Raw genomic sequence first — 25,536 nt, forward strand, 5'->3', positions numbered from 1 at the left:
TCTGCATGTCGGTGGCGTCTACAGTTGGGATCTCGATCCACCTCGGGCGTCTTTGCAAGATCGAGCTGCGGCGCGGCCGCCGGCAACTGTCGATCACTCGGTCCGACGTGGTCCGACGCCCTTGACACGAAAGTCCACCCGAAGTGAGTACTCAGTTCAGTATCTCAGTCCGCACGGCACATTGCAACCAGTACTGGTGTGGGGGTTACACTAACAACGCCGATCATTAACTAGTGACTAGGCAGCTAGAGCCTCAGGGTACACGTCAATTGGCTACGATTTCACCTCGACCACCCTCAACCACAATTATCAATACCCTCCGTACCATGGGTACGCCTCCGTCCTGAAATCATGCAGATTATTTGCCTAACCTTTCCTTACACCGACAGTCGAGGAAGGGCTGCAGCTTCCCATTGACATCATCCATACGATCTTCGATCAACTGTGTGATGAAAAGAAGTCGCTCGCTGCGTGTTCGCTTGTTTGCAAGGCATGGGAGCCCGCAAGTCGCTCCAGGCTTTTTTGTTCCATCAAGACGGAGGAGTGGAAGTCTTCATTCTTGGCCTTAGAGAGATTCTTCACCGCGGTACCCCATCTCACCAGCTACATTTCACAGCTGTCACTCGTCGGACTTACAGTTTTCGAGTTGACCGACTCAAGCATCGAATTTGTGTACGGCAGTACCCTTGATGTATCGCTGCTTGCACGCATTCTTACCAAGCTTCCCGCGCTGCGCCGCTTGTATCTCATCGACCTCGCGTACGAGGGGATTCTTGTCCCATTCCCCCTGGCTCCGCGACCATCATTGGACCTTCTCGTCTTCCAGAATGTGCCCCCACTGTCACACACGAACAGCACGCTTCCCGAGCTCCTCGGCGTAATCGCTTTGTTCTCCTACATAGGCCGTCTCACCTTCATAGGCGATAACGCCGAAGTGGAACATGACGCGGACGGGCTCGCCGTGGATGACTACGAGATACCTGGCCAGGTTGACATCCGCGGCCTCGAACTGAAACATATCAGTGGCAAGGTACTCGCGGCGGTGACTCACGCTATCTGCAAGAGCTCGCCCTTAGAATTCAACAGACGCCTCGAGACGTTCACGGTCTGCATACACGACACCTACGAGTGCGTCGACATCATCGGGAATTTCCTCCGCAGCTTTCGGCACTCAATCAAGCATGTTGACTTTGACCCCATGGTACTTTACATCCGCTCCGACGCTGGTAAGTGGGCCAGTTTGTCCGATCTCCACAGTGACGCAATTGTGTTTCCTCATATACTAAAATACTCGAACTCGCAGAGTACGACGCGTGGGACAAGCTTCATCTATCCGAATGTTCCAATCTCGCATCGTTGACTCTCTCGCTGGAGTTGCCGTCAATCGCGTTGAGGGCTTACGATGCTATCGAGCGCTGCTTCGGCGCGTACAAGCTCATCCTCAGTCAGCCCCTACCATCTGCTTTGGAGCAGGTCACCCTGCGTTTCAAGCCAAACCCCTTCATATCCTCGCTGCAATGGGTCGATATGGACCACGTTCTGTGTCGAATTCCATCATTGAAGTCTGTCGTGATCGACTTCCGTAACCCTATACGGACCCCCATGAGGATGGGAGATGGACCTACGGGCGTGGGTGCCTTTGCGCCGTTGGTTGCTGCTCCAGGACTACGCGCGAAGGGTATCTTGGGATTCCGTATGGATATCAGTGATGTAGGTGATCTAGACGTGGAGCTCTGATACAGTCTGATTCCCTTCAATGTTCTCACAGGTATACGCACCATTATACAACATGCCACTTTAATGAGGCTATTTCCTTACCAACGATGCTACAATATGGACGCGCTCGACTGATCTTCGTCCCAAAAGCAATATTCGTCTCACACACGCAGGCACCGTTTGTCCTCTAGTCCCCATGTCTTCAGGCCCGAAGCGAACAAATGGACCTACTCTCGTTCAACGCGAAAAGTATTCTGGGAAAAAACAAGCTGATGAGATACTTTCGCGGAACCCAGCCCCTAACACCTTCGGCACCGTCGACAGCCACAACGACCCAAGGTACGTCCTTGCTAAAGCTTTCGCAGTGCTGCACTGGATGCTAACTCGACCTCGTTCGATCATCAAGGCACGAAGCAACTAGACATCGATACAGTATACGCAGTCCTGGAGCATGTCAAGAGCGACAAGGACTTGCTCAAGGCGTGCTCCCTAGTCTGCAAGGCATGGGAGCCGCCGAGCCAGTCCAATCTCTTCAGAACCCTGAAGGTCTACGACTGGCCAAAGTCGTCTTCCCTAGGCTTCTTACACTTCGACAACTTCCTCAGTACATCTCCTCGTATCGCGGCTTACATCCTCCACCTGGAACTCGAGGGCGAGCAAAGTCCCCTTCATGTGAACACGGAATCCGGGTTCATGGCCGAGACCTACAGCACGATCTCCGTTCAATTTATGGAGCGCATGCTATCCAAACTCCCGATGCTGCAGAGCTTGCGCCTGTATCATGTGAGGCTGAGCGACCCTGCTCCGTCTCGCAATGTACTCCACGCCCTGCAGCGTTTCCACTACGTTGACGTCCCCTCACGTCTTCAAAGTAGAACATTCCCTGCACTGCTCAGCGTACTCGCGCTGTTTCCTTCCATCGACCATCTCATCCTACATGGAAACTGGGCCCCGGCCGAGTCCGATGAGGACAAGATGGAGCAAATCCTGAAGTTTCCAGGCGCGGTCGAGATTCGCGCTATCGACCTATCCGACCTCGGACCCCATATCGTCGCCCCGATCCTGCACGCCGTGGGAGAGGACGTTACACTCGAGCGGTTCCACACGTTCGCGATCCGCGTTCGGAATGAAGCGATCGTTCCCATTTTCGGAAGCTTCCTCCACCGAGTCCGGGATTCAATGCAGAATCTCCGACTGGACCTCAGCTGGTATCGTCACGGGAAAGGTGAGTCGCTGTGTTCAATGTTCGTCTGTGACCTTACCTGACGCACCGAGCTTCAGACTCAAATGCCTGGAAGTCCCTACGTCTCTCTGAATACTCGGCGCTCACCTCCTTGGTCCTGTCACTGGCGGGTCCTTCGACAACTCGTAAGAAAGTCGACCACATGTCATTGCGTCTGAGCACATTTGTGGACGTGCTTAAACAAGGGACACCGCCAAGTCTGCGGCGTGTTACTCTGCATGTAGATGTGAAGGACGACGACGACTGCGTCTTCTTGTTGGATTGGGGCGACCTTGATCGTACGTTGTGTCGGATCCCGTCCTTGGCGTCATTCGTCTTCCATACGGGCACCCCATCCCGAGGTTACATCTCCCAGGCCAAGCCACGCTTCAGCAAAAGGTTTGCGTCGCTGGTTCCTAAGGCGCATGAGCGGGGCATAGTGGAGATACGCGAGCGAGATGTGAGTGACGTCCGGCTCGAGTCGGGATACACGCCTCCTGAACAGGTCTTTTCTTACAGCACTATGTCCACTTTGACAACGTTCCATGCTAACAGTTGAGTATGTACTACATGTGCTGGGAGGACTGTGAGATACCTCGACATGCGGACATGTACATATGTGTGCGCTCGCGCGTCTCCGTGAGACACGACGCGACGCGAACGCGCCGCGTCTCAGCTTGTTTTGATGCCACGACCTCCAACACTCCACCGTGTCCCACTAGGTTTTTTGGTCATGTCTTCTACTCTGTCGCTACAATGGGATTGTCCCGAATATCTGCATGTCGTACACCGTGATCCTCCCGAAGAAGTCTGAACTCTCCTCGAAGACCAGCTTCAAGCTCTCGACGCCACCCTCCGTCAAGTGTGCATCATTCGGAACGAGCTCAAAGGTCTGCTTCCGGTTCACGTCTTCTGGGTATATATGCGTCAAGACCCCCCACTTCCTCTCCCCGTCCACTCGACCGCTCGGCAAGCACTCCACCGAACACCGCGTACCGACGAACCCGCCTTGAAAGGTGAGCTCTATTTTCTTCGGGATGACTGGGGAGGGGAAGGAGAGCTGGATGAATTGGGGAGTGCCCTAGGTGTTGGGTCAGTGATGAAAACTTTGGCAGGAAACGGGAACGCGTACTTGTTGTGATGTCCAGCACGTCTCTGGACTGCCATCTGTGAGATTCTTCTTCCCAACGCTCTTGTCCAGCGTCGAGCTCACTCTACATGCTTGAATCAGACTGAAGTCTATCTCGGGCATCCGCTCTTGAACACGACGCACTTGATCCTTGTCTCCGCGTTGATCAGAGACTGCAGCGCTTCTGTCATGGTTGCTCCCGGTGGTTAACAAAGGTCATAGGTGCGTCCATTCAGTGTCTGCGCCGTACATCTAGTCTCCTTGGCAAATCGGTATTCAGGCTTGTTCCAGCGCAAAAGTCACGTGACACGACGTCACCCAACGCGAGGGCTCTCTCTCCTTCCCTCAGACTTCCAACCCCCGAACACAACCACAATGCCGAACAGGCACCTCCCGCACGGCAGTCAGCCAACCAGATATGGAAAGCAGACTGAGCGGACAGTCAGGAAGTAGTAAAATATGGCGAGCGGGATGTATCCAGGCACGCAACTACACACCCCAGTCTTAATCCAATATCAAGTCGACAATCCGTCTCCAGTCAAGAGGGCCTGCATCGCTTCCAGTACGGGGTTGTTGCCGGATCCAACGTCCGAGATCATGCCCTCCTCGATGCACTGCGAGAGCTGAACATCCAGGAGGCGGCTGCAGAGATGATGAGTAAACGGTGCTAGGTAGGTACGTGGGGACTGATATCGTACCGTAGTTGATTCACAAGGACACCTATACGAGGCCATGCCTTCAATTTGATGATACAGTCCTTGTTCCCGACAGTCAAGCCGCCACCGATGTGGTTGACAGTGACTGGGCCGCCGAAGAGTAAAAGCGCGTATATCGGGACCTTACGAACCCTCGAATGAGCAACAAGAAACACAACGTTAGAGCACCGGGCATACCTCTGTCGCGTCCCTCAGGAACACCTTGCTGGTCATCTGCTTCTGGAAGTACGTGAGGAACGGCGACTTCCACGCCGTCGCGTTGAACAAGATGGAGGCCGGATGCACGAAAACGCGGCCTTCCTTCAGGTCGTACATCTTGAACTCCTTTGCGGTATTCTCCCGCTGGATGGTGCCAGCCTGCACCCGGTCGAACTTGATGGCCGACTGGGGCAGGTGCACGCGTGCGACGCGCGGCCAGAACCCACCGAGGATGACAGCCTTGACGAGGTTCAGGTTCGAGCTGTTGGCGTTGAGGGCTTCGTCTGTTGGCTTGGACGATTCCGGAACGAAGTCGAGTGCGGAGAGAGACGCTAGGAAATCTAGTCGCAGGGAAGTGATGTCTCGGATGGTTGATACGGAGATGAAGTTCTGCGCGGGGGCGTCTGTCAGCCATAACAAGCAAAACTGCCTTGGAGATGCAAGGTCCCACCTGTTCACAGAACGCCCTGATGGCGCTTGCGGACTTGCCCTCAGTGCGCAGGCGAGCGCATTCATCATACGCCTTCACGTCTGTCAATAGGTCACTATTGCCTGTGGCAAATCGCGCGCGTGCCCTGTTCAGTGCAAGCTCAGTACCTGAGGAGGCTCTGCAGTGGATATGGAAAGCATACTGGCTCGCTTCATCTCTCTTGTCCATGGGGTTGAGGAACAGTGGCTTGCACGAGAGACACGCAGCGATGGTCAAGACGGGTCCCAGACACCGGAAGACGGTCCCGAGAACAAGCATCTGCAGTGAGTCAGTACCAATAGCATACGAAACACCGACTTAACACCAACTTTGCCCAGTCGAAGGTCCATTGGCAACATAGCCTACAGATACTACGTTAACTTTTAGCACAACAGACAGCAAATCACCACTGTACGAACCATATGTCGGCCGAGCGCCGTCAACTCGCCGTCGGGTTGGATAGCAGCGAGCTCCTCCAGAACAGCTAGCGCCTTGTCCACAGCTGAGACGTCCGGCGGGTCGATCGCTCGAGATAAGAACGACTACAGTACAAATACGTCAGTTCCAGTGCCTATACTGAGACCGCAGAGTCGCGAACCTTGACATCATTGTGCACCACCTTCAGCGTGAGCGCAATGCTCTCCAGAGGCACGCGCTTTATCTCCGGTATCGGGAAGGCAGCCATCCGCGTTTCCTGCGCACGTGTGTACAACTTGTAGCATACACCCGGCTGGGTACGTCCTGCCCGACCGCGACGCTGTTTGGCGGCAGCCCGTGTGACCCATTGTTCGGTGAGCTTTGTGAGGCCGGCATCTGCGTCGTAGTGCGTTTCCTTGACTTTCCCGCCGTCGATCACGTAGATGACGTCGTCGATGGTGATAGAGGTCTAATCGAGTAGTTCAGAAACACGGGTGGAACGAGCTGCGAGATGATGTGAACCAACGATCACTGACCTCTGCGACGTTTGTCGATACTATGACTTTCCATTCTGAGATAGTTGCGAAGACGCGACGTTGCTCATCGGATGTTAGGTTCGCATGCAGGGGGAAGACCTGCGAGTTCGGTACGCCGCGCAGCCTCTCCATGCATTGTCGGATTTCTTGGACACCAGACAAGAAGATGAGGATAGCACCTCGTTTCTGTGCTGTTGCTATGATATGCTTGACAGTCGCAGTAATCAGCTTGAAAGACGTCAGTGTGCTTCTTCGTTACCGACACGAGGCGAACTCACGTCGTAGTCAAACGAATCAGATCGCATGATGGTCCGGATGGCTGCCTGGCAGTCCTCGTCGAGACCCGTGGTAGAGAGTTCTTGTTGCGTACTGTCCTCGTCGCCTCTAGCTTTCTTGGAGGACTTGTACCCAGATGGGCGATAGCTCAGTTTCGGCAGGAAGTCTTCGAGGTACCTGAGCAGGTCTGTCATTTTACGGGGCATCGTCTGAGCACCGAGGGGAGACGTACAGATCCTGGACGGGATGTGTAAACCCGGGTATGGTCAAGAGAGGGGCGTTGTTGAAGTACTTCACGAAGATCTCGTGGTTGATCGTCGCCGACATGAGAATAACCTTCAGATCGCGATGCGTCTTCAGCAGCTCCCGGAGCTCGAGAAGCAGAAAGTCTCCGTCGACGGAGCGTTCATGAACCTATCCAGCATATAAGTGCATCTTCATCGCACTTTCAAAAAATCACTGGCACGCACCTCATCGACTATTACATGCGTAACATCCGAGAGCTTGTCACCTGAACCCAGACGACGCAGCACGACTCCAGTAGTGCAGAAGAGGATCTTTGTCCGCGGACCCTGCTTCGACTCCCCGCGAATGGCGTAGCCCACAGAACCGTCCTCCAGGCGTTCCGCCGACACGCGAGCGGCGACACCAATGGCAGAAAGCCTGCGAGGCTGAGTAACGATGATCGAGGCCTTCGCGCCTTGACTTGTCGCGATTAGCTGGTCCAGTACGAACTGTGGCACTAGACCCCGGGTCAATATGCTGCGACATGATGACGAACCAGGATGACATACACTGTGTTGTTTTTCCGCAACCTATCAGAACCACGCCATGAGCACTGAGCGACGCTCGAGCAATACCTCTTGACTGACCTGTCTCGCCGACAACAATCACGCAGCGGTTGCTCTTGAGCACGTCCAGGAATTGGTCCCTTGACGCGAATGCCGGTAGCTTCTGCCGCGACTGTAGCATCTTTCCGTACTCGGTACGTCTTGTGAGCTGCTCGAATTCGTCCTTGACGGTGCTATCTGTACGGTCGTCACGGCGCAGGGCCCTCTTCCGCTTCTTTGAGCCGGCAGGGGTATCCGTACTACGTGCGACACCCGGTTCTTGGGATGGTGTTGGCTGTGCTTGGGGCAGGAGATAATGGAGCACATCGGAGATGCTCGGCGGGCCATTGTCCTGAATGACCACCCATTCCTCCTCGATGATGCGGATCATGGCCATGACCACGGATTCACCAGGCTCGCGTAGGGTACCCGACCGGAACGCGACGATGAGCTTCGAGACAATGTGGAGGCGCACGTAGGCAGCGACTGAGGGAGATGTCAGGTACATCGGGGGATGGGTGTCGGAGGCGGGAATGGTCCTGTCTTCCGGCACGATGATGTGCAGGGAGAGGGGTGCAACAGGCAATGGGATGACGAGCTCGTTGTTGAGACCGCGCTTTCCCCCAAAGGCCTCAACTTCGTCCTCGTCGATGACTTCGGGGTCCCCAGCTTCGACGGCGGACGCCTCTGTCCACTCGATGCCGGCAAGTCTGCAGTCTAGAGCAAAGACTAGCTTTCCCCAGTCTTCAGCCAGCTCGGGCTCGGACATGCACTCTTTGACGACATGTGCAGGCCAGCCGCACTCCTTGACCGCCTTGTCCTCGACCCACCGTTTCTTCAAGTCGTCGGTGCCCGCGTGGGCGGAGGTAACGAAGGGGTTAGATGAGTTGACGGTCGGAAGGAACCGCTGCGGAAGGTCACACTCGGGAACTTGCAGGATAAGGAACTCTATACAGGCTTGCAGAGGCGGGAGTCGACCAAGAAGGCTGGTCGTCAGTGGCGCCGGGCGGGAAAGGGCAGTTACTGCCGACCGAGCTTGTGTAGCTGAGAAGCCGAGCCGCTCAAGATCCTTCATGAGGCGAGGATGGTCTTCGGTGGCGAGGTGGGCAGGTTCCGAGTCTCCAGCCTCCGGATACATCTCAATGGCCTGTTATGCATCGTGAGGAACACGGGATACGTTATGCGGCCGGGAGGTGACCTCACTTGTTTGATCGCCCTCTCGACGAAGTCTCGCAGCGAGGTGGCCATCTTCGCCTCGGGGGAATGCGCGAACTCGGATGACTGTTTGACCTCCCTCGAAGCGATCTCCGGGCGACTGGCCTCTTCCTTTTTCTTGGCTGCCTTGTCCTGTCTCTCTTCGACGGCCTTCCGGGCTGCGAAAGGGTCCGCCTCGTACATCCAGCTCTGATGTGCCGGTGCCGCCTTGTGCTCTGCGGCTAGCTGATTCCAGTACTCCCGCGGACCAGGAGGCAGCACTCGGTTGAGCTGTATCCCATTGGAGAACTGGAGGAGAAAATGGTCAACGAACTGCAGCACTGCTGTCATGATTCAAGCGCCAAGGGGATGACGGATATCCATGTCCGCGGAGAACTCAAGAGTGTCCAAATGACGGCCGAATTGTCGGTAGAGTAGGCAACGCAGCAGTATTACGTCTGCTCTCCGGCGACGAGCTGTGGCACTCTCCTTATCGCGGCGCGAGAGTGAAACGCGTGGCGTTGCACGGTTCAATCCAGCGATACTGTACGCCGGTCCATGCTCAGATCTGTATGACTGGCATGTTTGCCTCGGTAGCATGTGACAGTGAATCATGCAATCCAGGACTTACTCTGTACAGAGCGTATGTCGCGCCCCAATGTCGTGCTTCGAGTGCGGAAGGCATCACGTAAGGAGGATGGGGCTCTAGGCGGACAGACTCCCTCTCAGAGGATTTCTTGTTGAGTCTACTCAAGGTGACAATGAATGAGTAGCCGTTCCCGAGCCTCCGCTATGTGATATTACCGTCAGTTCGTGGCACAACGGAAGGATGTCTCCGAGACGGCAGCTACCGTGTCGACGACGGGTTTCTCCCACCCGTTCTTCTGGCATCTAAGCAAAGCGTCAGAATCAATATCAGGTGTCGTGGCGAGTAGCATTGCTGCAGCACTGTGGCGAAGCTACCTGGTGGTTTACGGGCTTGGACATACCTTTCGTGAAGCAAACTAAGGGGATACTTGGATCCCGGGGGAAACAAGGGTTTCTCTTCTGTTGCGTTGGCAGCCGGCGGAGGCAATTTGGACGGCTTTGAGGAATTTCCAGCATTGCCTGACTTGACGATGCCTCTCTTCGGAGGCATTACGGTCCGCGGCGCCAAGTAAGAGAAGTGGGTTGCACTAGACGCCCACGGTGGGTGGTGTTTTGTTCGCTGCTGAGTCAGCGGCTGAGTTGAACCAAGGGATGCCAAGTCGAACCAGCGACACCCTGCCTAGTTCATACGCTGTCTGAAGCCGTGGTGGCTTGACTCCAGCTTGACTGCGTACCACGATGGCTGATGCTGACCTGTACAACCTCGAGTTCCTCTCTCTCGTCGCGAAGATCACGCAGGAAATCAACAACTACACTGGGCTCAACGACAAAACACTTGCCGAGTTCGTCATCTCTCTTCATGACCAGTCCAAGACCCTCCCCGAATTCAAGGCCAAGCTGCAGGAAGTCGGCGCGAGCTTTCCCGAATCCTTCATCGAGAATGTCGACCGTCTCATCCTCACCCTCCACCCAAAACACAAGAAGAGTCTCGCCGCGTCCGGCAAGGAGAATGCCTCTGACGGTGTCTTGGACGAGACAGACAAGAAGAAACGCCTCTTCCCCGGACTTGCGCTCAAGGACCAGGAGTGGGAGCCCACCGCGCCCAAGGATGCCATCATGAAGGAGGTGGACGACATGATGTCTCAGCTCGAAGGAGCAGCGAAGAGGGCACGACCACGGACTACCGAAGAGGAACGTTCCCCCAAACGTCTACGACGCTCACGCTCACGCTCCCCTCCACCTCCGCCACGTCGCCGTAGTCCAAGTCCTGTCCGTGGGAGGGGCTATGATGACAGGAGAGACGACCGGAGAGGTAGAGCGGGTGGTCGCCAGCTGGACGAGCGGCCAGTGCTGTTCAAGATCTACAATGGTCGCGTCAACGGGATCAAGGACTTTGGAGCTTTCGTGCAGCTTGAGGGAGTAGTAGGTCGGGTCGAAGGTGAGTTTTACATTCAATTGTAATCCAGTCGCGATGCTAACGCCGCATAGGTATGGTTCACGTCTCCAACATTCAGCAAGGGGCGCGCGCAAACACACCCGCTGACTTGTTGAGTCGTGGACAGTCCGTCAAGGTCAAGGTCATGAGCGTAGCTGGCTCGAGGGTAGGCCTGTCTATGAAGGACGTGGATCAGGCCACCGGACGCGATCTCACTCCACATCTACGCATCAAATCTGAGGCCGAACTTGCTGCTGAGGAGGAGCGACGCGCCGCTCATGGTGCGAACGCTGTCCCTCTGAAGTCGCGAGGTGCAAAGGAAGAGGTTGTGCGGTCAGCGAAACGCTTGACATCCCCGGAACGGTGGGAGATCAAGCAGCTCATCTCGTCCGGCGCGTTGGATGCGTCCGAATACCCCGACCTTGACGAGGACTTTGCCAACCCTCTCGCTCGCGCTGAGGTTGAGGAGGAGCTAGACGTCGAGATCCGAGAAGAGGAACCTCCTTTCCTCGCTGGCCAAACGAAGAAGACGCTGGAGATGAGTCCCGTCAAGATCGTGAAAGCGCCTGACGGGTCCCTGAACAGGGCTGCGCTCGCCGGTGCTTCACTAGCGAAAGAACGTAGGGAGCTCCGTCAGCAGGAGGCGAACGAGGAGGCCGACTCAGAAGCGCGGGATTTCAGTGCACCGTGGCTGGATCCAATGGCGAAGGAGGGCGACCGCGTTTTTGCTCAAGATCTCCGGCGCGATTTGCGCGGCCAGAAGGCAGGGGAGCAACCGAAGTGGAAGGAAGCTACCTTCAACAAGGCGACTACTTATGGCGAGATTACCTCCTTGAGTATTCAGGACCAACGGAAGAGTTTGCCTATCTACAAGCTTCGGGATGCTCTACTTCAGGCCATCCGAGAGGTGAGTTGTCTAGGATCGAGTTCCTCGGAAGTTTGACTAACTGTACCACAGCACCAAGTGCTCATCGTCGTCGGCGACACTGGGTCAGGCAAGACGACACAGATGACACAGTATCTGGCAGAAGACGGGTTCGCCGACAAGGGCAAGATTGGTTGCACGCAGCCCAGACGTGTCGCCGCCATGTCCGTTGCAAAGCGTGTCGCTGAGGAGGTCGGTTGCCGACTTGGTCAGGAGGTTGGGTACACGATCCGTTTCGAGGATTGCACGAGCCCCGAAACACGTATCAAGTACATGACGGACGGTATGCTCCAGCGAGAGTGTCTCATGGACCCCGACGTCAGCCAGTACTCCGTCATTATGCTGGACGAGGCTCACGAACGTACAATTGCCACGGATGTCCTGTTCGGTCTTCTGAAGAGTAAGTTGACTTAATGGCTGTATCAGTGGGCGATATCTAACTTGGTACTTTACAGAGGCTATCAAACGCCGACCAGACCTCAAGCTTATCGTTACCTCTGCCACGCTCGACGCCGAGAAGTTCTCGAAGTACTTCTTCGGCTGTCCCATCTTCACCATCCCCGGTCGGACATATCCCGTCGAAGTCCTGTACACCAAAGAGCCCGAGACGGACTATCTGGACGCGGCCCTGATCACCGTCATGCAAATCCATCTCTCAGAACCGCCCGGTGATGTCCTCCTTTTCCTAACGGGTCAGGAGGAGATCGACACCGCATGCGAGATCCTCTACGAGCGAATGAAGGCGCTCGGGCCAAAGGTCCCGGAGCTGATCATCTTGCCCATCTACTCTGCCCTGCCTTCTGAGGTTCAGTCTCGCGTGTTCGAGCCGACGCCTCCCGGTGCGCGCAAGGTCGTCGTCGCTACGAATGTGGCGGAGACGAGTCTCACCATCCCCGGTATCTACTACGTCATCGACCCCGGATTCTCGAAGCAAAACGCGTACGATCCCCGCCTGGGTATGGACTCGCTCGTTGTCATGCCCATTTCCCAGGCGCAGGCTCGTCAGCGGGCAGGGCGTGCTGGACGTACTGGTCCCGGGAAGTGCTACCGCCTGTACACGGAGGCGGCGTTCCGCAACGAAATGCTGCCGAACTCGATCCCGGACATCCAGCGGACGAACTTAGCATCCACGATTCTCATGCTCAAAGCGATGGGAATCAACGATCTGCTCAGCTTCGACTTCATGGACCCCCCGCCGGCGCAGACGATGATCACCGCGCTCGAATCGCTATACGCCCTCTCCGCACTCGACGACGAAGGCCTCCTGACGCGCTTGGGCCGCAAAATGGCCGACTTCCCGATGGACCCGGCTCTCGCGAAGATGCTCATCGCTTCTGTTGAGCTGGGTTGCTCCGAGGAGATCCTCTCCATTGTCGCTATGCTGTCGGTGCAGAGCGTCTTCTACCGACCGAAGGAGAAGCAGGGTCAGGCGGACTCGAAAAAGGCGAAGTTCCACCAGCCGGAGGGCGACCATCTTACGCTGCTGACGGTCTACAACGGCTGGAAAGCGAGCAACTTCTCGAATCCGTGGTGCTACGAGAACTTCATCCAAGCACGGAGCATGCGTCGCGCGCAGGATGTGCGCAAGCAGCTGCTCGGTATTATGGATAGGTACGTCTTCTTGGCTGCGGAGTGCTCGTGTGGAAGCTGACGTCTTCGCAGGTATAAGCACGACATTATCTCGGCGGGCAAGGACTATAACCTCGTTCGCCGCGCGATCTGTGCTGGGTACTTCCGGAACGCCGCGAAGAAGGACCCACAGGAGGGCTACAAGACGCTCGTCGAGGGCACGCCTGTCTACATTCATCCCTCTTCAGCGCTCTTCAACCGGAACCCTGAGTGGTGCATCTATCACGAACTCATCCTGACGACGCGCGAGTACTGTCATAACGTGACTGCGATCGAGCCCAAGTGGCTTGTCGAGGTCGCGCCCCAGTTCTTCAAGGTCGCCGACGCGAACAAGATCAGTAAACGCAAGCGGCAGGAGAAGATCGAGCCACTGTACAACAAGTACGAGAAGCCGGATGAATGGCGACTGTCCAAGGTCAAACGGAGCGCTCGCTCGGTATGTCCCAATCCAGTCTTGATTTAGACGAAGCGTCTGATTTTTGTCTGTGCAGAGTCAAACGTTCGGTTGATTGTGTGGTGGGGGCCCGCTCGGGGGTCGGAGGTCGTCGCGTACATATTGTATCCGGATATCTATGTAATGCTGTCTGCTACATACATACATTCAAATGGGCCCCTTCGCCCGCGATCTGCGCTTCATGGGGCTTCAATGTGCGGACGTCGCTTCCCCCGGGCGGTTCATTCTGGCTATAGCCACGTCGAGAGCAGCGGGCGTGTGGAGGAGATGCAGATTGTATGGAATGGAAGTGTGCGTTTTAGCGCAGCGTCGACGGAGAACTCGTTCATTCGGAAAGGTCATGTACATGCTGCATTCGTGGGGCCTGCTGAAAGGCGAGAGTCGTCAGTACTCGGTCTAGAGCCTAAGTGGCGCAGCGCACGTTGACAGCCGTGCCTAGCCGACGAAACGGAAGGCGTCCGCGGTAATATAGTACTTTGCGACCTCCCCGGACTTTGTAGGAGGCGCGTTCGGGTCCGGAGCCAACATGAACGTCTGTGAGAACACACGGGGATGGCCGTCGATTGCGTGGCGAGGGGTATTAGCCGGGTTGGCAGAGGGCCCCTTGCCGTGGGTCACGATGCCAGACACGGTGACGAGCAAGTTCGGTGGTTGGCTGCCTGTATCGCTTCGTGAGCTCGAATCAGAGCGAGAAGCCGGGGTGCGGGAGACGGACCTGGGATGGGATGGCAATCGAACGACTGCACTTCGTGTTTGGTGGAGGGGATGCCGATGAGCAGCTCGCGCACGCCGTCTGTGCCTTCGAACGGCTTCCCGTTCCACGTCAGGGCGGAGTTGGGGCGATAGAAGTTGGGCAGGTCGTCCACGCGCGTGGGCGAGTCATACGTGGTGTAGTAGAGCCGCGTGAAGTGGTCCGCCGCCCGAGTAGCAATTTCGATGCTGTAGGAGGACGGGTTGGGGATTGCCGCCCTCTGAGGAATGGAATCGCGTGGCTTACTCATTTTGTGTCAATGTGCTCATGTTGGGGATTGGGATGGGGGTTCCCTCTTTGGATTGAAGCGCGATAACTTGGCGGTGTCCTGAAAACCGTGGTAAGTGAGTCGGAGTCTCGGCGATCCTGCTTGTCGTGTGCCATGACAATTGAATGACAGGAGTATACTAACCAGAAAGTTACTCCACTTCAACAGTAACTGTCCCCTTGGCGTTGGACACAAATCGTGGTAGTTGTCAACCGGATATGGTGGTGGTCGTAGTGCAAGTCGGATTCTGCATACTACCAGAGCGTTCAATAGCTTGATGCATAGCCACCGCGATCGGGCCGAGGAGATTAAGGCGCTAGCGGCTACCTGCGCCTCTGTTCTCTCCCAAACCATGACCATCGACGATCGGGCCCGAGTATTATCTGCTCTTCATCGAGCTCTAGGTCGGCCTGTTACTTGCAATGTCAATCAGGAGACCGCGTGGAGCTGTCAAGCATCAAAAATCCATAGTTCATATTTTCGACCAGCAATTCCAAGTCAAACGCCACGCCTCGGGACAGCAGACACACATGCCACGAGTTGAACTCCGTCTCACATGAGTGTCGCGTTTCAGCACAGCAGGCATTATACAAGTGGTGAGCATCATCGCTAGAGTGTATTGGTGACGCAATGGTAGTAATTACATGAGATACAGCAAGAATTAAGGTGATCATCGTACAAGAGGGGGCTACAATACACTAGTAAGATACACGGGAAGCAGCAAGATTATGAGGGTAGTCCGATGCAAGGTAGGCTATCAAGCGGCTGCACGTATCGTTTCAGGTGTGTGCCTCAGGCTCTGGTGCTCAGTGCCTTTCGATTCATACCACGTCTCTGGACCCTGTGGGAACATGGTGAGACTCGACAACATGCACGTTCCGGAGGCGTATGCTCACCCTGCGATTTTTCACCCTCAACTTCTTGATCCGACGTGCCGTCCATTCACCCGCGGTGGCCCCACTGGTGTACTCTTCCCGCGGGTTCGTGGCCGCCGCCTCCGCGATAATTCTGCTCTTCTCTGCCAGCGGGCGAAGGACGACTGTGTTCTTCGGTCGCGTGAAGAAGGCAACAGAATACCGTTCGTACCGCGATTGCTCCCCCGGAGGTGGCCTATCCGAAGCCGATGAGCTGGGTTCCGACGCGCAAAGCTACCGTGGAACTCACATTACTCTGTGCATGTTCGACCGGAGGACTCCGCCGCTGAAGATCGCCAGAGCGTCCCCAATGTTGCATATGGCATATCCTGGGACAGGCTGGTGTGTGAAGATCGGTCAGCTCCGAGGCGCAGCAGGTCACCAATGATGCCGACCTTGACGTAGAGCCAGTCTTGTGAACCTGGCGGCATCACTTGCAGCCCTCCGAGGCGATTGTGCAGAAAGGTCTGGAATTCCTCGTAAGTCACAAGTTCCTCGCTATAAAGCATGGCGTCTGACGGAGAATCTCACCAAAGTGCCAAAGTCAGTGTGCGCTCCGATGCCGGCGCTGCTTTGATTGGGAGGAGTCTTGACGACGCGGGCCTCGCTTCCGCAGGGCTCGTCCATCGCGTGGAGTTGGGCCAAGGAACCCCTTGGAAGGCCGAGAAGGCGCTCAAATATGTCGAGCAGCGTGTTGTTGACCGCCATCGACTTCTGGATGAACGGAATCACGACGTCGTTCATGCGTGCGTTCACCGTGGAAGGGTACACGCGATGTGTTGGCTGCGGCCATGTCACGGCGTCGTCCTGGGCGATGTTGAGGAACTCGACAGTGTCCCTGGTGCCATTCAGGTCCGTCACGATCATGCCTTTTGCCTTGTAACTGCAGCCGGGAGTTCGGTCCATGAGTTATCTCGACAGGGAAGCCAGTGTGAGTAACTTACCCAAACGAGTCGCCGTCGTCGCCCTGCTCATACTTCATCTTCTCTGACATTGGCAGGGCAAGGGTTTCAGCACCGACGTCGAACATCGCATTAACCTCTCGGTCGACGCCGTGGTTACAGAGGCTGACAGTGCAGATCGTCAATACGACATCCGAAGCTAGATACCCGAGGTCGGCACTCACTACCAGAAGCCGAGATGAGTAGCAGCATGCCAGAGTTTGGCAATCTCGTCCTTGTGGCCAGCCTTGAGAAGCTGGTAGTCAACGACGACGAGTGAATGCGTCGGCACGTTTGCAGGGAACGAGGGGAACTTGGTGAGGCCAGGCATTGTATCAGTGCGGAGCCGGGTGACGACAAACGGGTTCCTACCTCGCGCCCTTTTATCTGCGTCCGCGGACATCGCCTCGCACTGCTGGTCCCACTCGCGGCTCAAGATGGACGTGAAGCCTAGCCGAATGGAGAATACGCAGACGCCTTCCTCCGTAGTGCCGCGATGAACCGCGATCCATCCATCCAAGCAACAGGCCAGCCGCTGCCGGAAGAGCCGCTTCCCAGCGGTACCTGAAGTGACCCGTGGCGAGATTGCATCGGCAGAACTAGCCACGGCAAGGGCGCCTGGTAAGCTCGGTAAGTTCTTTGGCCTGCCTACGACACGATTGTCCTGAATTGACATTTTCGCTCACAGCTGCTAGGCGTCTCGGACACCGGGTCCCGGGCTTCTCTGCGAGTTGGGCAGGTATACGTAACGCGCAGTATGATCGGGCACCGGGGCTAGGGCGGCGTCGCGCCCTCAAAGAAGGCAAGTAAGATTTCTCCCGATCTCCCGACATCCAGGACCTGACAGTCGCTCTCAGTTAGTGTTCGGCGGTCGCTGTGGACGGGCGGTGGCGCCACAATCAGGCCCGTTAAACAGGGCACCACAGGTTCCGTAATGCCCTGGGCCGAGTTTACTACTGAGAGTTAGCATTAATGCATCCTCCCTAGATGCTAGCCGCTCTAGGCATAGACTCCCTTGTAGTTGACCGGTCGCAGATAGCTTGAAGCCTGACGTCAACAACGATATGTCCGGGTGTACCACAGCCAAGTACTCCACTCCGACCCCTGCGGCTGCATGACCGGACTGTGGCGGGGGCCGCGACTGGACCACATGAACATCGACTATGACTAACCGACCGGAGCTTTTCGAGTCCGCTTCGCACCCGCGCAAAATGATTTTGGAACCAAGGTTATCCTGAAAAGTATGGAGCGTGGCTGCCTTCGGATAGCCTGCTGGCAAAGCTTGGAGGATGCTCGGTGCCAGGTGATCACGTCAGTCGGACGTGTCGGTGCTAGCAGAAGGACAGTCCGCCGACCATTGGACAAAAATGCCCGGAGACGATCGTCTCCTTCAACGAGGACGTCATGCGACCCGGACAACGTCCTAGAGATGCCGCGGGAGGAGTAGAAGACGAGCGGTTAATCCGTATAGGAAGGATTATTACGAACCATGTGAGCATTCATCTATGCAGGCGGGATCTTTTGGACAGCTTTGTGATGTGGGAGATGTCTGGGACTGCAGCCATGCGCAACCCCTCGGTGCCAATTAACCACGCGAACCTGGTTCGATGAAGTCCCAATGACTACACTTGCGAGAATGACCCGCTGCTGTGACGCACTTTCAGCTAGAATAGCCGATGGAGCCACGTATACCTTGTGCATACATAGGACATCGCTTCGGCTCACTTCGTGACATGCACGACGTCGACCGTCGACGTCGCGGGCAAGCACTGGCACGAGCAGTTGCGGGGAGCTCTGGCTGTCGTACTCGCAGACCACGTGATGCGAAGAAGCTTCCGTATTGGGACGAACGCGCCTCCAAAGAGTCGAGACTCGACATCGACCCTGCGCGTTCCCTCTACATCCTGGCATTGCCCTGGCTATCGAGGGACTCTACTTCTCTAGCTTATGCGTCTGATATCTAGCTCCTACTCTTAGCTTGACTTTTCTTCTGGACCTCTCTAAGTTCGCACCGACTGCTCACGAAGGACTTGCTAGGGACCACACTTAACAGCTTTCCATCTGGTCTTGGTCGTGTATACCCCTTGCCTTGTACCACTCGAAGACAAATCTACTATGTGGGAACGGACGCTACAGGATCTCATTCGGGGCTTGCGCGCCAACAAGAAGGACGAGAGCAAGTTCATTGCCCAAGCGGTGGATGAGATTCGGCAGGAGATCAAGAGCAAGGACATGGAGATTAAGGCAGCCGCTGTCCTTAAGCTAACATACGTATGTGTCTTTACTGTCCTTCCCTAGGACAACACAACCGACATATCTTGCGGAAGCTACACATGATGGGCTACGACATGGGATGGGCGTCTTTCCATGTGGTGGAGGTCATGTCGGCTCCGAGAATACACTTGAAGACCATTGGGTATCTTGCAGCTGCGGAGTCGTTTAAGGAAGATACCGACGTGCTCATGCTGACCACCAACTTGCTGAAGAAAGTGAGTTATCTGCCTTCAATATGCTCTGCTTGTCCACGTCGTGACTGTCGTTCACAGGACTTGGGTTCTCGGCCAGAAGAAGTTGCGATCGCGCTCAATGGCTTGTCACATATCGTGACTCCGGAGTTGGCACGCGACCTCTCTCCCGAGATTGTGGCCACACTTAACCACTCCCGCCCGCACATACGGAAACGTGCGGTTCTTGCCATGTACAAGGTCCTCACGAAGTATCCCGAGATCCTACCGCAGAGCATGAACAGGTTGCGAGACAAACTTGACGACTCCGATCCTGGTACGCTTGTCTCTTGTTCCAGCTATCTGGTCCCGGATTGACGTCATTGGCAGGCGTTGTGGCTGCGACGGTCAATGTCCTGTGCGAGTTGGCACATCGAAATCCCAGAGATTACTTGCCACTGGCACCTCACTTGTTCCATCTGTTGACTACCTCTTCCAACAATTGGATGTTAATCAAAATCATCAAACTTGTGAGGCGTGCTACGTTCTTGCGGGGAAGTACTCCGGTCTAATGCTCCCTCCAGTTTGGGACTCTGACTCCGTACGAGCCTCGGCTGGTGAAGAAGCTGCAGCCGCCTATCACTGACCTCATCTCGACCACGGCGGCAATATCGCTGTTGTACGAATGTGTTCGAACGTGCATCATAGGCGGGATGCTGCATGGTCACTCCGGGAACGCACTAGCAAGGACATGCGTCACCAAGCTTGCAGGGTTCTTGCAGGATGCTGACCAGAACCGTGAGCCTGCATGAATTCCTGCTGCGGGACTAGTGAGTTGACACATCTCCGCAGTGAAATATATTGCGCTGCTCGCCATGGTCAACATAGTTCCGAGCCATCCTGAGCTAGTGGCCGAGTATCAGGACATGATCTTGTCTAGTGTCAATGACGAAGACATCAGCATCCGGATGCGCGCTCTCGACCTAGTGTCTGCCATGGTCTGTCGATTTTCTCCTAGTCATGACATATGCTCAGAAGGCGGCTTATTCACGCGGCTCTTGTTAGGTCAGCCGACACAATCTGCAGCCCATCCTGCAACAGCTCCTCTCGCATCTAGTCAAGTCCGAATCGGTCGCCCTTCCATCCGCGTCGGAGGCGTTGTCTCAATTCGCGACGTCGCCCAACGCACCGATCGTTCGACCTGCAGCGCTTCCCTCACAATCGCCGGCGTACCGATTGACGCTCGCCCAGAGAATTCTCGCGCTTGGCTCTCAAGACGTCTACGCCAACGTCACGGACTTCGAGTGGTACATTTCGGTGCTAGTCGATCTCGCGTACGTCGCGCGCGTCAATATCGGTGAAGAGATCCGTGAGCAGCTGGTCGATATCGCCGGTCGAGTTCGTGCCGCCCGTCGATATGCCGTACAAGTCATGGTCAAGCTCCTGAGCGATGACGCGTTCCTGCACAACGCGTCCGATGAAGGCGGGTGCCCTGAGGTCCTATGGGCGGCAGCCTGGATCTGCGGCGAGTACTGCAGGTGAGCGCATCCTGCTAGGTCTGACAGCACGTCTGGCAACATATCGACGTTTGCAATTCAACAGTGAATTGGCGGAACCGCACAAACTGCTATCGTACTTGCTTCAGCCGCGCATCGTGTCGTTACCCACCGAGATCATCGCGGTCTATCTGCATGCGGCGATGAAGGTGTTCGGGTCCTGGGGTGCCGAGCTGGCCGACCGCTGGGATGACGATGACTTGCCCAAGGTTCGAGGCGTCGTTGACGACGTCCTTGAGCGTCTGTCGAGTTTCGTGACGTCTCCAGACATTGAGGTGCAAGAACGGGTATGTGCACCGCCGGTTCTTGACCATATTGCAAACTCACTCCGCTCTTCACACCTCGCGCTGACCGGCTGGACTCGCCGCTCGGTTCACAGGCAGCAGAGCTACTCCAATTGTTTACGTTCGTGCGTGCCGACCTCGCAGCCTTCAAGCCGCACCCGCGCAGCGAACTCTTGTACGGAGACGCAGGCGCAGAAACCTTTGGCGGGTCGTCGTCTCCTCCCATCGCTGAGCCACAATTCCCGAAGAGCTTGTACCTCATCAAACCCCTGTTTGGCGCGTACGAGCTGAACGCTGTTGCCCTAACGGCGCAGGCAAGCGTTCCAGTGCCGGAAGGTTTAGATCTGGAGGCTTGGATCGTACCACCGCAGGAGGAGCCCGTGCTCTCGCAGGATACCGCCACCGAGGAGGCGCCAGAAGGGAAAAGGGTAAAGAAGGGGAAGAAGGACACCGGGAAGACGAAGCGCAAGGGCAAGGGCAAGGGCAAGGCGCGAGAGGACGAATCTGGCGACGAGGAGGGCGGACATGCTCCGGCAACACCAGTGGCCGAGACTGCGGAAGAGCGGGCTGAACGCGAGCGCGTGAGTGTCGGTGTCTTGTCTGCGCCCATTGTTTCGTCTCTTTGCATCCTGCCTAGTGCTGATATTGTGGCTCCGCCGGTGTTCACTTCCAGAGAAAGGCCGAGCGGCTGGAGCGCCTGCGGGACGACCCTTACTACCTGATCGACGACCGCACAGCTCCGGCAAGGTTGGATGCACCGGACGTGGATTCAATACCGGTGGTCAAGCTGGATGACCTGCCGCCCCTCTCACAAGGTACGCTCTCCGTCCACTCTTGCGCAGCATCGGAGTTGTACTCACGACACCGCCGCCATGTGCCGCCGCCTTACCCTATTTGTGCACCCTGTTGCCCCATAACACCTCAAAATCCAACTATTATCGTGTATTCTGTCCACCCCCGCGACTCGCACTTGCTTGCTCTGTCCGCCGCCCATTGCCACATCGCGCTGAATCTCCGTCGTGCAGCCGCGACGGTGTCATCCTATCTGCCGAGTCTTCGGAGCTCCCCAGCCCCGCCTGCGCAGACCTTCGTAATAGACCGGACAGGCGAGATGCCCGAGGGCGCACGATCCCCGCCACCGCAGCCTGTGGGGCAATCTCCACGGTCCTCGGGCTCCCCAGCGCCGTACGGGAATAGGAGCAGAGCGGGGACGCCGCTTGCCGTTGGCGCACCGACGGCGGCGCCGCTACCCTCGCGGTTCCCGGCGTACGATCTCGACGCGGACGAACCACGTCCAGGGACTCCGGAGCCGATCAAGGTGATGCGGGCCAAGAAGAAGGGGTCGGGGAGCGGGAAGAAAGAGAAGAAACGGACTCAGAGTCGCAAGACGGACGGTAGTACGACGCAGACGTAATCGGAATGAGACGCGGCCGACCGCGCGCACTTTGTATATCAATGGAAGAAGTCTCTCCGTTACCCGTAGTCCTATGTTCGCAAGTCGACAACGCGGCTGCTTCGCAGCCTATCTGAGCTCGGGGCGAGTTGCACCCGACGCCTTAGGAGCGGGAGAGCAACGAGCAAGCGAGTACGTATGCGGTGAATGGGATGCAAATACACGGGTGGTTCCATTATTGGTATGCTTCTGGGAGGCTATGGTATACATCGGTGGTAGTACTGCAGTGCCACGGCGCGAGACGGGTCAAGAGGGGGATAGGGAGGAAGGCTGGAATACATGCAGTCGCAGGATTAGCAGTGCATGGATAGGTATGTGTAGCTGAGACAGGATGTCAATGAAGGGATGGGGATGGAATGCGACGAGGGAAAGATGCGTCGGTATGAGAGTGGAGATGGAAAGAAGATGGAGATCGTCCATGACAGAGTGGGAGAGAGGAGGATGGACCTTGAGCCAGGGAGACGGAAGCCAAGACCAAGACTGAGCGTACAATGAAAGACTAATGCTTGACCTTGCCGAGGCCAGTATCGGTATCGAAGTCTGTCCGGCTACTGACACTCATCGCTCGTCGTCAACACGCTCGACGGAGTCTACAATCTCGTTGATAAGCTCTAGGGTAACGCCTGGAATGATGCGTTCCGCCTCGGTGAATGCGCGCTGCAGGGCGCTGAGAGCGACTCGTGCCTCTTGCGTGGAAACCCGGGGGAACAACTGCGCGTATACAAAGTGTGGGTTAGCATTGCCCCATCTTCCGCATAGGGCGTAGTGCAGAGTGCGGAGAAGGAAACGAAACATACCGAGGCGATAGCGGGTAGCACCACCGAATCGAGCATAGTGGTGTCCGGCAAGTCATCGTCGACCTCACCGCGATGGTTCTGGCTGACATACTCCGATCCATAGTCGTCCTCATCGCTCGGCTCACGCGCAAGCCCATTTCCATGACGGATCGTCGCTTGCTGGTCGTACTTCTTGGACGGCGGAGGCGGTGCGGTGGGCAAGGGTGGGAGGTCACCCTTTGCATTGATCGTCGTCGCGATTGAGGACGAGTCAGAGCCACCGCGCCGGCCTGAATACGTGGAGCCCGAGTTGGACGAGTCATCCGACCGCGTCGTGCCGTTGTTCTCCCATGTCAGCGGTGGACCAGAGACTTGGATCGGGTTGGGAACTGCGCGTCCAACAGTACCGGCCTTGCGCACGGTACCAAAGTCCCAGAGGTCCTCAGGATCAGAACCGCCGTTCCTGTGGGAGGGGCGCGTATGTCAGCCGTCAGGGATCATGCTTTGCATAGCGCAGCACAAAATTAGTATAGCAGCGGACGTACAGCTCCTCCACATGATGCCGCTCTTCCTCCTCAATCCTCTCGCCACCCTCTGCCTTCCAGCGTTCGTGGCGTTCGATGAGTTCCGTCAGGTAGTTCGTCTTCTTCGCCATGCGGATGAACTTGTGCTTCAATAACTCGCGCGCAGACGGACGCTGATGGAGGCGCTGTTAGCATGGGAACGACTGCGACAGCTAGCGGCCGGACGCACGTCTTTGGGGTCACGCTGAAGACAGCAGGACACAAACTCGCGGAATGACTTGGAGAAAGGGCCCTCCAACGTCGGTGGCGGGTTCTTCGGAATGAGGAACAGCACCTGTACAGGTACGCCGCTTGTGGTCAACAGAGCCCGAGAGGTCATATCTCACGACAGCATACCTTCATGGGATGCAGCTCTGCGTACGGTGGCTCTCCTTTCGCTAGCTCTATTGCGGTGATCCCCAAGCTCCAGATGTCCGCCTTGTGATCGTAGCCACTCTGTTTGATCACTTCTGGCGACATCCAGTATGGCGTGCCGACAAAGGTGTTCTTCTTGGCAGACAGGGTCCCGGACAGCTGTCCTGACACACCAAAGTCGGCGAGCTTGACTTCTCCATTGGCCGATAAGAGGATGTTGGCCGCTGGGTGAAATTGTAAGCTAACGTAATACAAACGCAGGTCCATACAAATGACCATCCCAACCACTATCCATGCGGCGTAGACGCAGCGGTCACGGGTCGACTTGCTGTATCGCATATACGCAGTTCGGTATGTCGGGACGTGGGATTCAGAAATATGTGCGTGGGTACATGGCCCCGCCATTGTTCACCGAGACGACCGGGTAGGAAGTGTATCGGTCTGAGGGATGGGGTACTGACCTTTGATATCCCGATGAAGCTTCCCTTCCGTATGCAGGTAGTCAAGGCCCTTGAGTAGCTCGCGAACGATGATCGCGATGTACTCCTCCCGGAAGACGCCCGGCTTCATCTATGGAAGAGTTATAAAGTTAAATCAGAGCGTGGCGGTAATGAGGAGTGATGTCATACCAGGTCCGAGCACGAGCCTCCAGAGCAGTACCTGAGACGAGGATGAGGGGGTGGGTATATACTGGAGACGGGGGGAGGACTCACTCCATGACGATCCATAGGTGCGAGCCCTTGAGGTACGAGCCGTGGTATTTCGTGACATGAGGAGAGTCGAGCTGCGAAAGGATCTGGATCTCTTGTTGGATATCTTCAATCTCGTCCTCCGCGCTCTCGAGATCGATGATCTTTATGGCCACCGTTTTCTGAGTGCGCTTGTCGTAACTAGGGGAACGTTAATCACGCTCACGGCGATAGGAGCGGACGAGGAGGACGCACCCTTTGTAGACCTCTCCAAAGGAGCCCTTCCCTGCGTGGTTGAAGCTAAGTTAGCTGTGCTGCGCCGGGGAGATAACGGACGATCTGCGCACCAATTCTGTCCTGCTTCACGTAGAACTCCTCCGGGTCTTGGTGGTGGTTATCCTGCACAACCACGGTGAGACCCGGGAGATATCGGACGACCATCGCAGGTGGATGGGAGCGAAAGAGACTCACCATCGCGCAGAGTACGTCGTGCGGGGTCTTATAAGGTCGTGGATGGGGTCGTGAGGGCCGTCACGGGTGGTGAAGAATGGAGAGAGGGAATGCAGAGAACGGTCTGGGCGAGATAGAGCACACGATAGACAGCGTAAAAGATAGCGAGAGGAGCAACAGATAAACAAGAACGGCGGCGGGGACGAGGAGGAAGAGGTGCAGGACGAAGACAGAGTCGACCAGACCCAACCTGCCACTGCTCGCCGTCAGCCGCGGTATGTCCAAATCCGGTCCTTGCTGCCCCCGCGCCGCTCCTGCCGGTTAGGCGCTCGACGCGT

At 56.3% G+C, this 25,536-nt stretch overlaps 8 protein-coding genes across 8 annotated transcripts; 3 read left to right on the top strand and 5 right to left on the bottom strand.

The window, feature by feature from the left end:
* Positions 1 to 5: 5 nt before the first annotated feature.
* On the top strand, positions 6 to 1,801 carry L226DRAFT_565333 (uncharacterized protein; the record flags this gene model as incomplete). The annotated part of the gene is made up of 5 exons (XM_067683787.1): positions 6 to 110; positions 246 to 330; positions 390 to 1,226; positions 1,304 to 1,710; positions 1,769 to 1,801. The coding sequence occupies 5 exons, from the start codon at positions 6 to 8 to the stop codon at positions 1,799 to 1,801; spliced, it is 1,467 nt and encodes a 488-aa protein (XP_067543376.1).
* On the top strand, positions 1,792 to 3,656 carry L226DRAFT_37702 (uncharacterized protein). Its single transcript, XM_067674359.1, has 4 exons — positions 1,792 to 2,055; positions 2,123 to 2,941; positions 2,998 to 3,398; positions 3,458 to 3,656. Exons 1-4 carry the CDS (start codon positions 1,938 to 1,940, stop codon positions 3,488 to 3,490), a joined length of 1,371 nt encoding a protein of 456 aa, XP_067543377.1. The 5' UTR covers positions 1,792 to 1,937; the 3' UTR covers positions 3,491 to 3,656.
* A 33-nt stretch (positions 3,657 to 3,689) lies between these two features.
* Positions 3,690 to 4,258, bottom strand: L226DRAFT_451896 (uncharacterized protein; the record flags this gene model as incomplete). Its single annotated transcript, XM_067675038.1, has 3 exons — positions 3,690 to 4,019; positions 4,071 to 4,152; positions 4,212 to 4,258. The coding sequence occupies 3 exons, from the start codon at positions 4,256 to 4,258 to the stop codon at positions 3,690 to 3,692; spliced, it is 459 nt and encodes a 152-aa protein (XP_067543378.1).
* A 324-nt stretch (positions 4,259 to 4,582) lies between these two features.
* L226DRAFT_565336 (P-loop containing nucleoside triphosphate hydrolase protein) lies at positions 4,583 to 9,841 on the bottom strand (the record flags this gene model as incomplete). The annotated part of the gene is made up of 18 exons (XM_067683788.1): positions 4,583 to 4,709; positions 4,766 to 4,905; positions 4,961 to 5,371; positions 5,433 to 5,556; positions 5,614 to 5,729; positions 5,780 to 5,812; positions 5,870 to 5,992; positions 6,049 to 6,336; positions 6,404 to 6,631; positions 6,682 to 6,856; positions 6,912 to 7,093; positions 7,150 to 7,421; positions 7,474 to 7,494; positions 7,552 to 8,656; positions 8,713 to 9,012; positions 9,335 to 9,493; positions 9,555 to 9,594; positions 9,693 to 9,841. 18 exons carry the CDS (start codon positions 9,839 to 9,841, stop codon positions 4,583 to 4,585), a joined length of 3,993 nt encoding a protein of 1,330 aa, XP_067543379.1.
* Positions 9,842 to 13,782: 3,941 nt separating this feature from the next.
* Positions 13,783 to 14,983, bottom strand: L226DRAFT_607867 (NTF2-like protein). The gene is made up of 5 exons (XM_067685862.1): positions 14,898 to 14,983; positions 14,732 to 14,813; positions 14,450 to 14,673; positions 14,156 to 14,393; positions 13,783 to 14,101 (listed from the first exon to the last, which is right to left on the bottom strand). Exons 2-4 carry the CDS (start codon positions 14,752 to 14,754, stop codon positions 14,170 to 14,172), a joined length of 471 nt encoding a protein of 156 aa, XP_067543380.1. The 5' UTR covers positions 14,755 to 14,813; positions 14,898 to 14,983; the 3' UTR covers positions 13,783 to 14,101; positions 14,156 to 14,169.
* Positions 14,984 to 15,345: 362 nt separating this feature from the next.
* L226DRAFT_528934 (Clavaminate synthase-like protein) lies at positions 15,346 to 16,955 on the bottom strand. The gene is made up of 7 exons (XM_067679493.1): positions 16,794 to 16,955; positions 16,612 to 16,734; positions 16,199 to 16,550; positions 16,063 to 16,134; positions 15,918 to 16,006; positions 15,650 to 15,863; positions 15,346 to 15,594 (listed from the first exon to the last, which is right to left on the bottom strand). The coding sequence occupies exons 1-7, from the start codon at positions 16,937 to 16,939 to the stop codon at positions 15,511 to 15,513; spliced, it is 1,080 nt and encodes a 359-aa protein (XP_067543381.1). The 5' UTR covers positions 16,940 to 16,955; the 3' UTR covers positions 15,346 to 15,510.
* Positions 16,956 to 18,723: 1,768 nt separating this feature from the next.
* On the top strand, positions 18,724 to 22,306 carry L226DRAFT_497957 (Adaptor protein complex AP-3 delta subunit; the record flags this gene model as incomplete). The annotated part of the gene is made up of 11 exons (XM_067677640.1): positions 18,724 to 18,879; positions 18,936 to 19,097; positions 19,155 to 19,389; positions 19,443 to 19,582; positions 19,637 to 19,850; positions 19,905 to 20,050; positions 20,118 to 20,590; positions 20,655 to 20,895; positions 20,988 to 21,485; positions 21,566 to 21,707; positions 21,918 to 22,306. The coding sequence occupies 11 exons, from the start codon at positions 18,724 to 18,726 to the stop codon at positions 22,304 to 22,306; spliced, it is 2,796 nt and encodes a 931-aa protein (XP_067543382.1).
* Positions 22,307 to 22,779: 473 nt separating this feature from the next.
* L226DRAFT_37841 (Pkinase-domain-containing protein) lies at positions 22,780 to 25,446 on the bottom strand. Its single transcript, XM_067674370.1, has 11 exons — positions 25,220 to 25,446; positions 25,096 to 25,147; positions 25,004 to 25,034; positions 24,773 to 24,949; positions 24,689 to 24,719; positions 24,521 to 24,629; positions 24,042 to 24,283; positions 23,875 to 23,979; positions 23,667 to 23,818; positions 23,143 to 23,584; positions 22,780 to 23,056 (listed from the first exon to the last, which is right to left on the bottom strand). Exons 1-11 carry the CDS (start codon positions 25,220 to 25,222, stop codon positions 22,904 to 22,906), a joined length of 1,497 nt encoding a protein of 498 aa, XP_067543383.1. The 5' UTR covers positions 25,223 to 25,446; the 3' UTR covers positions 22,780 to 22,903.
* Positions 25,447 to 25,536: the final 90 nt, after the last annotated feature.

The sequence above is a fragment of the Lentinus tigrinus genome (assembly GCF_003813185.1).
Source record: "Lentinus tigrinus ALCF2SS1-7 unplaced genomic scaffold L226scaffold_1, whole genome shotgun sequence".
Classification (NCBI taxonomy): domain Eukaryota; kingdom Fungi; phylum Basidiomycota; class Agaricomycetes; order Polyporales; family Polyporaceae; genus Lentinus; species Lentinus tigrinus.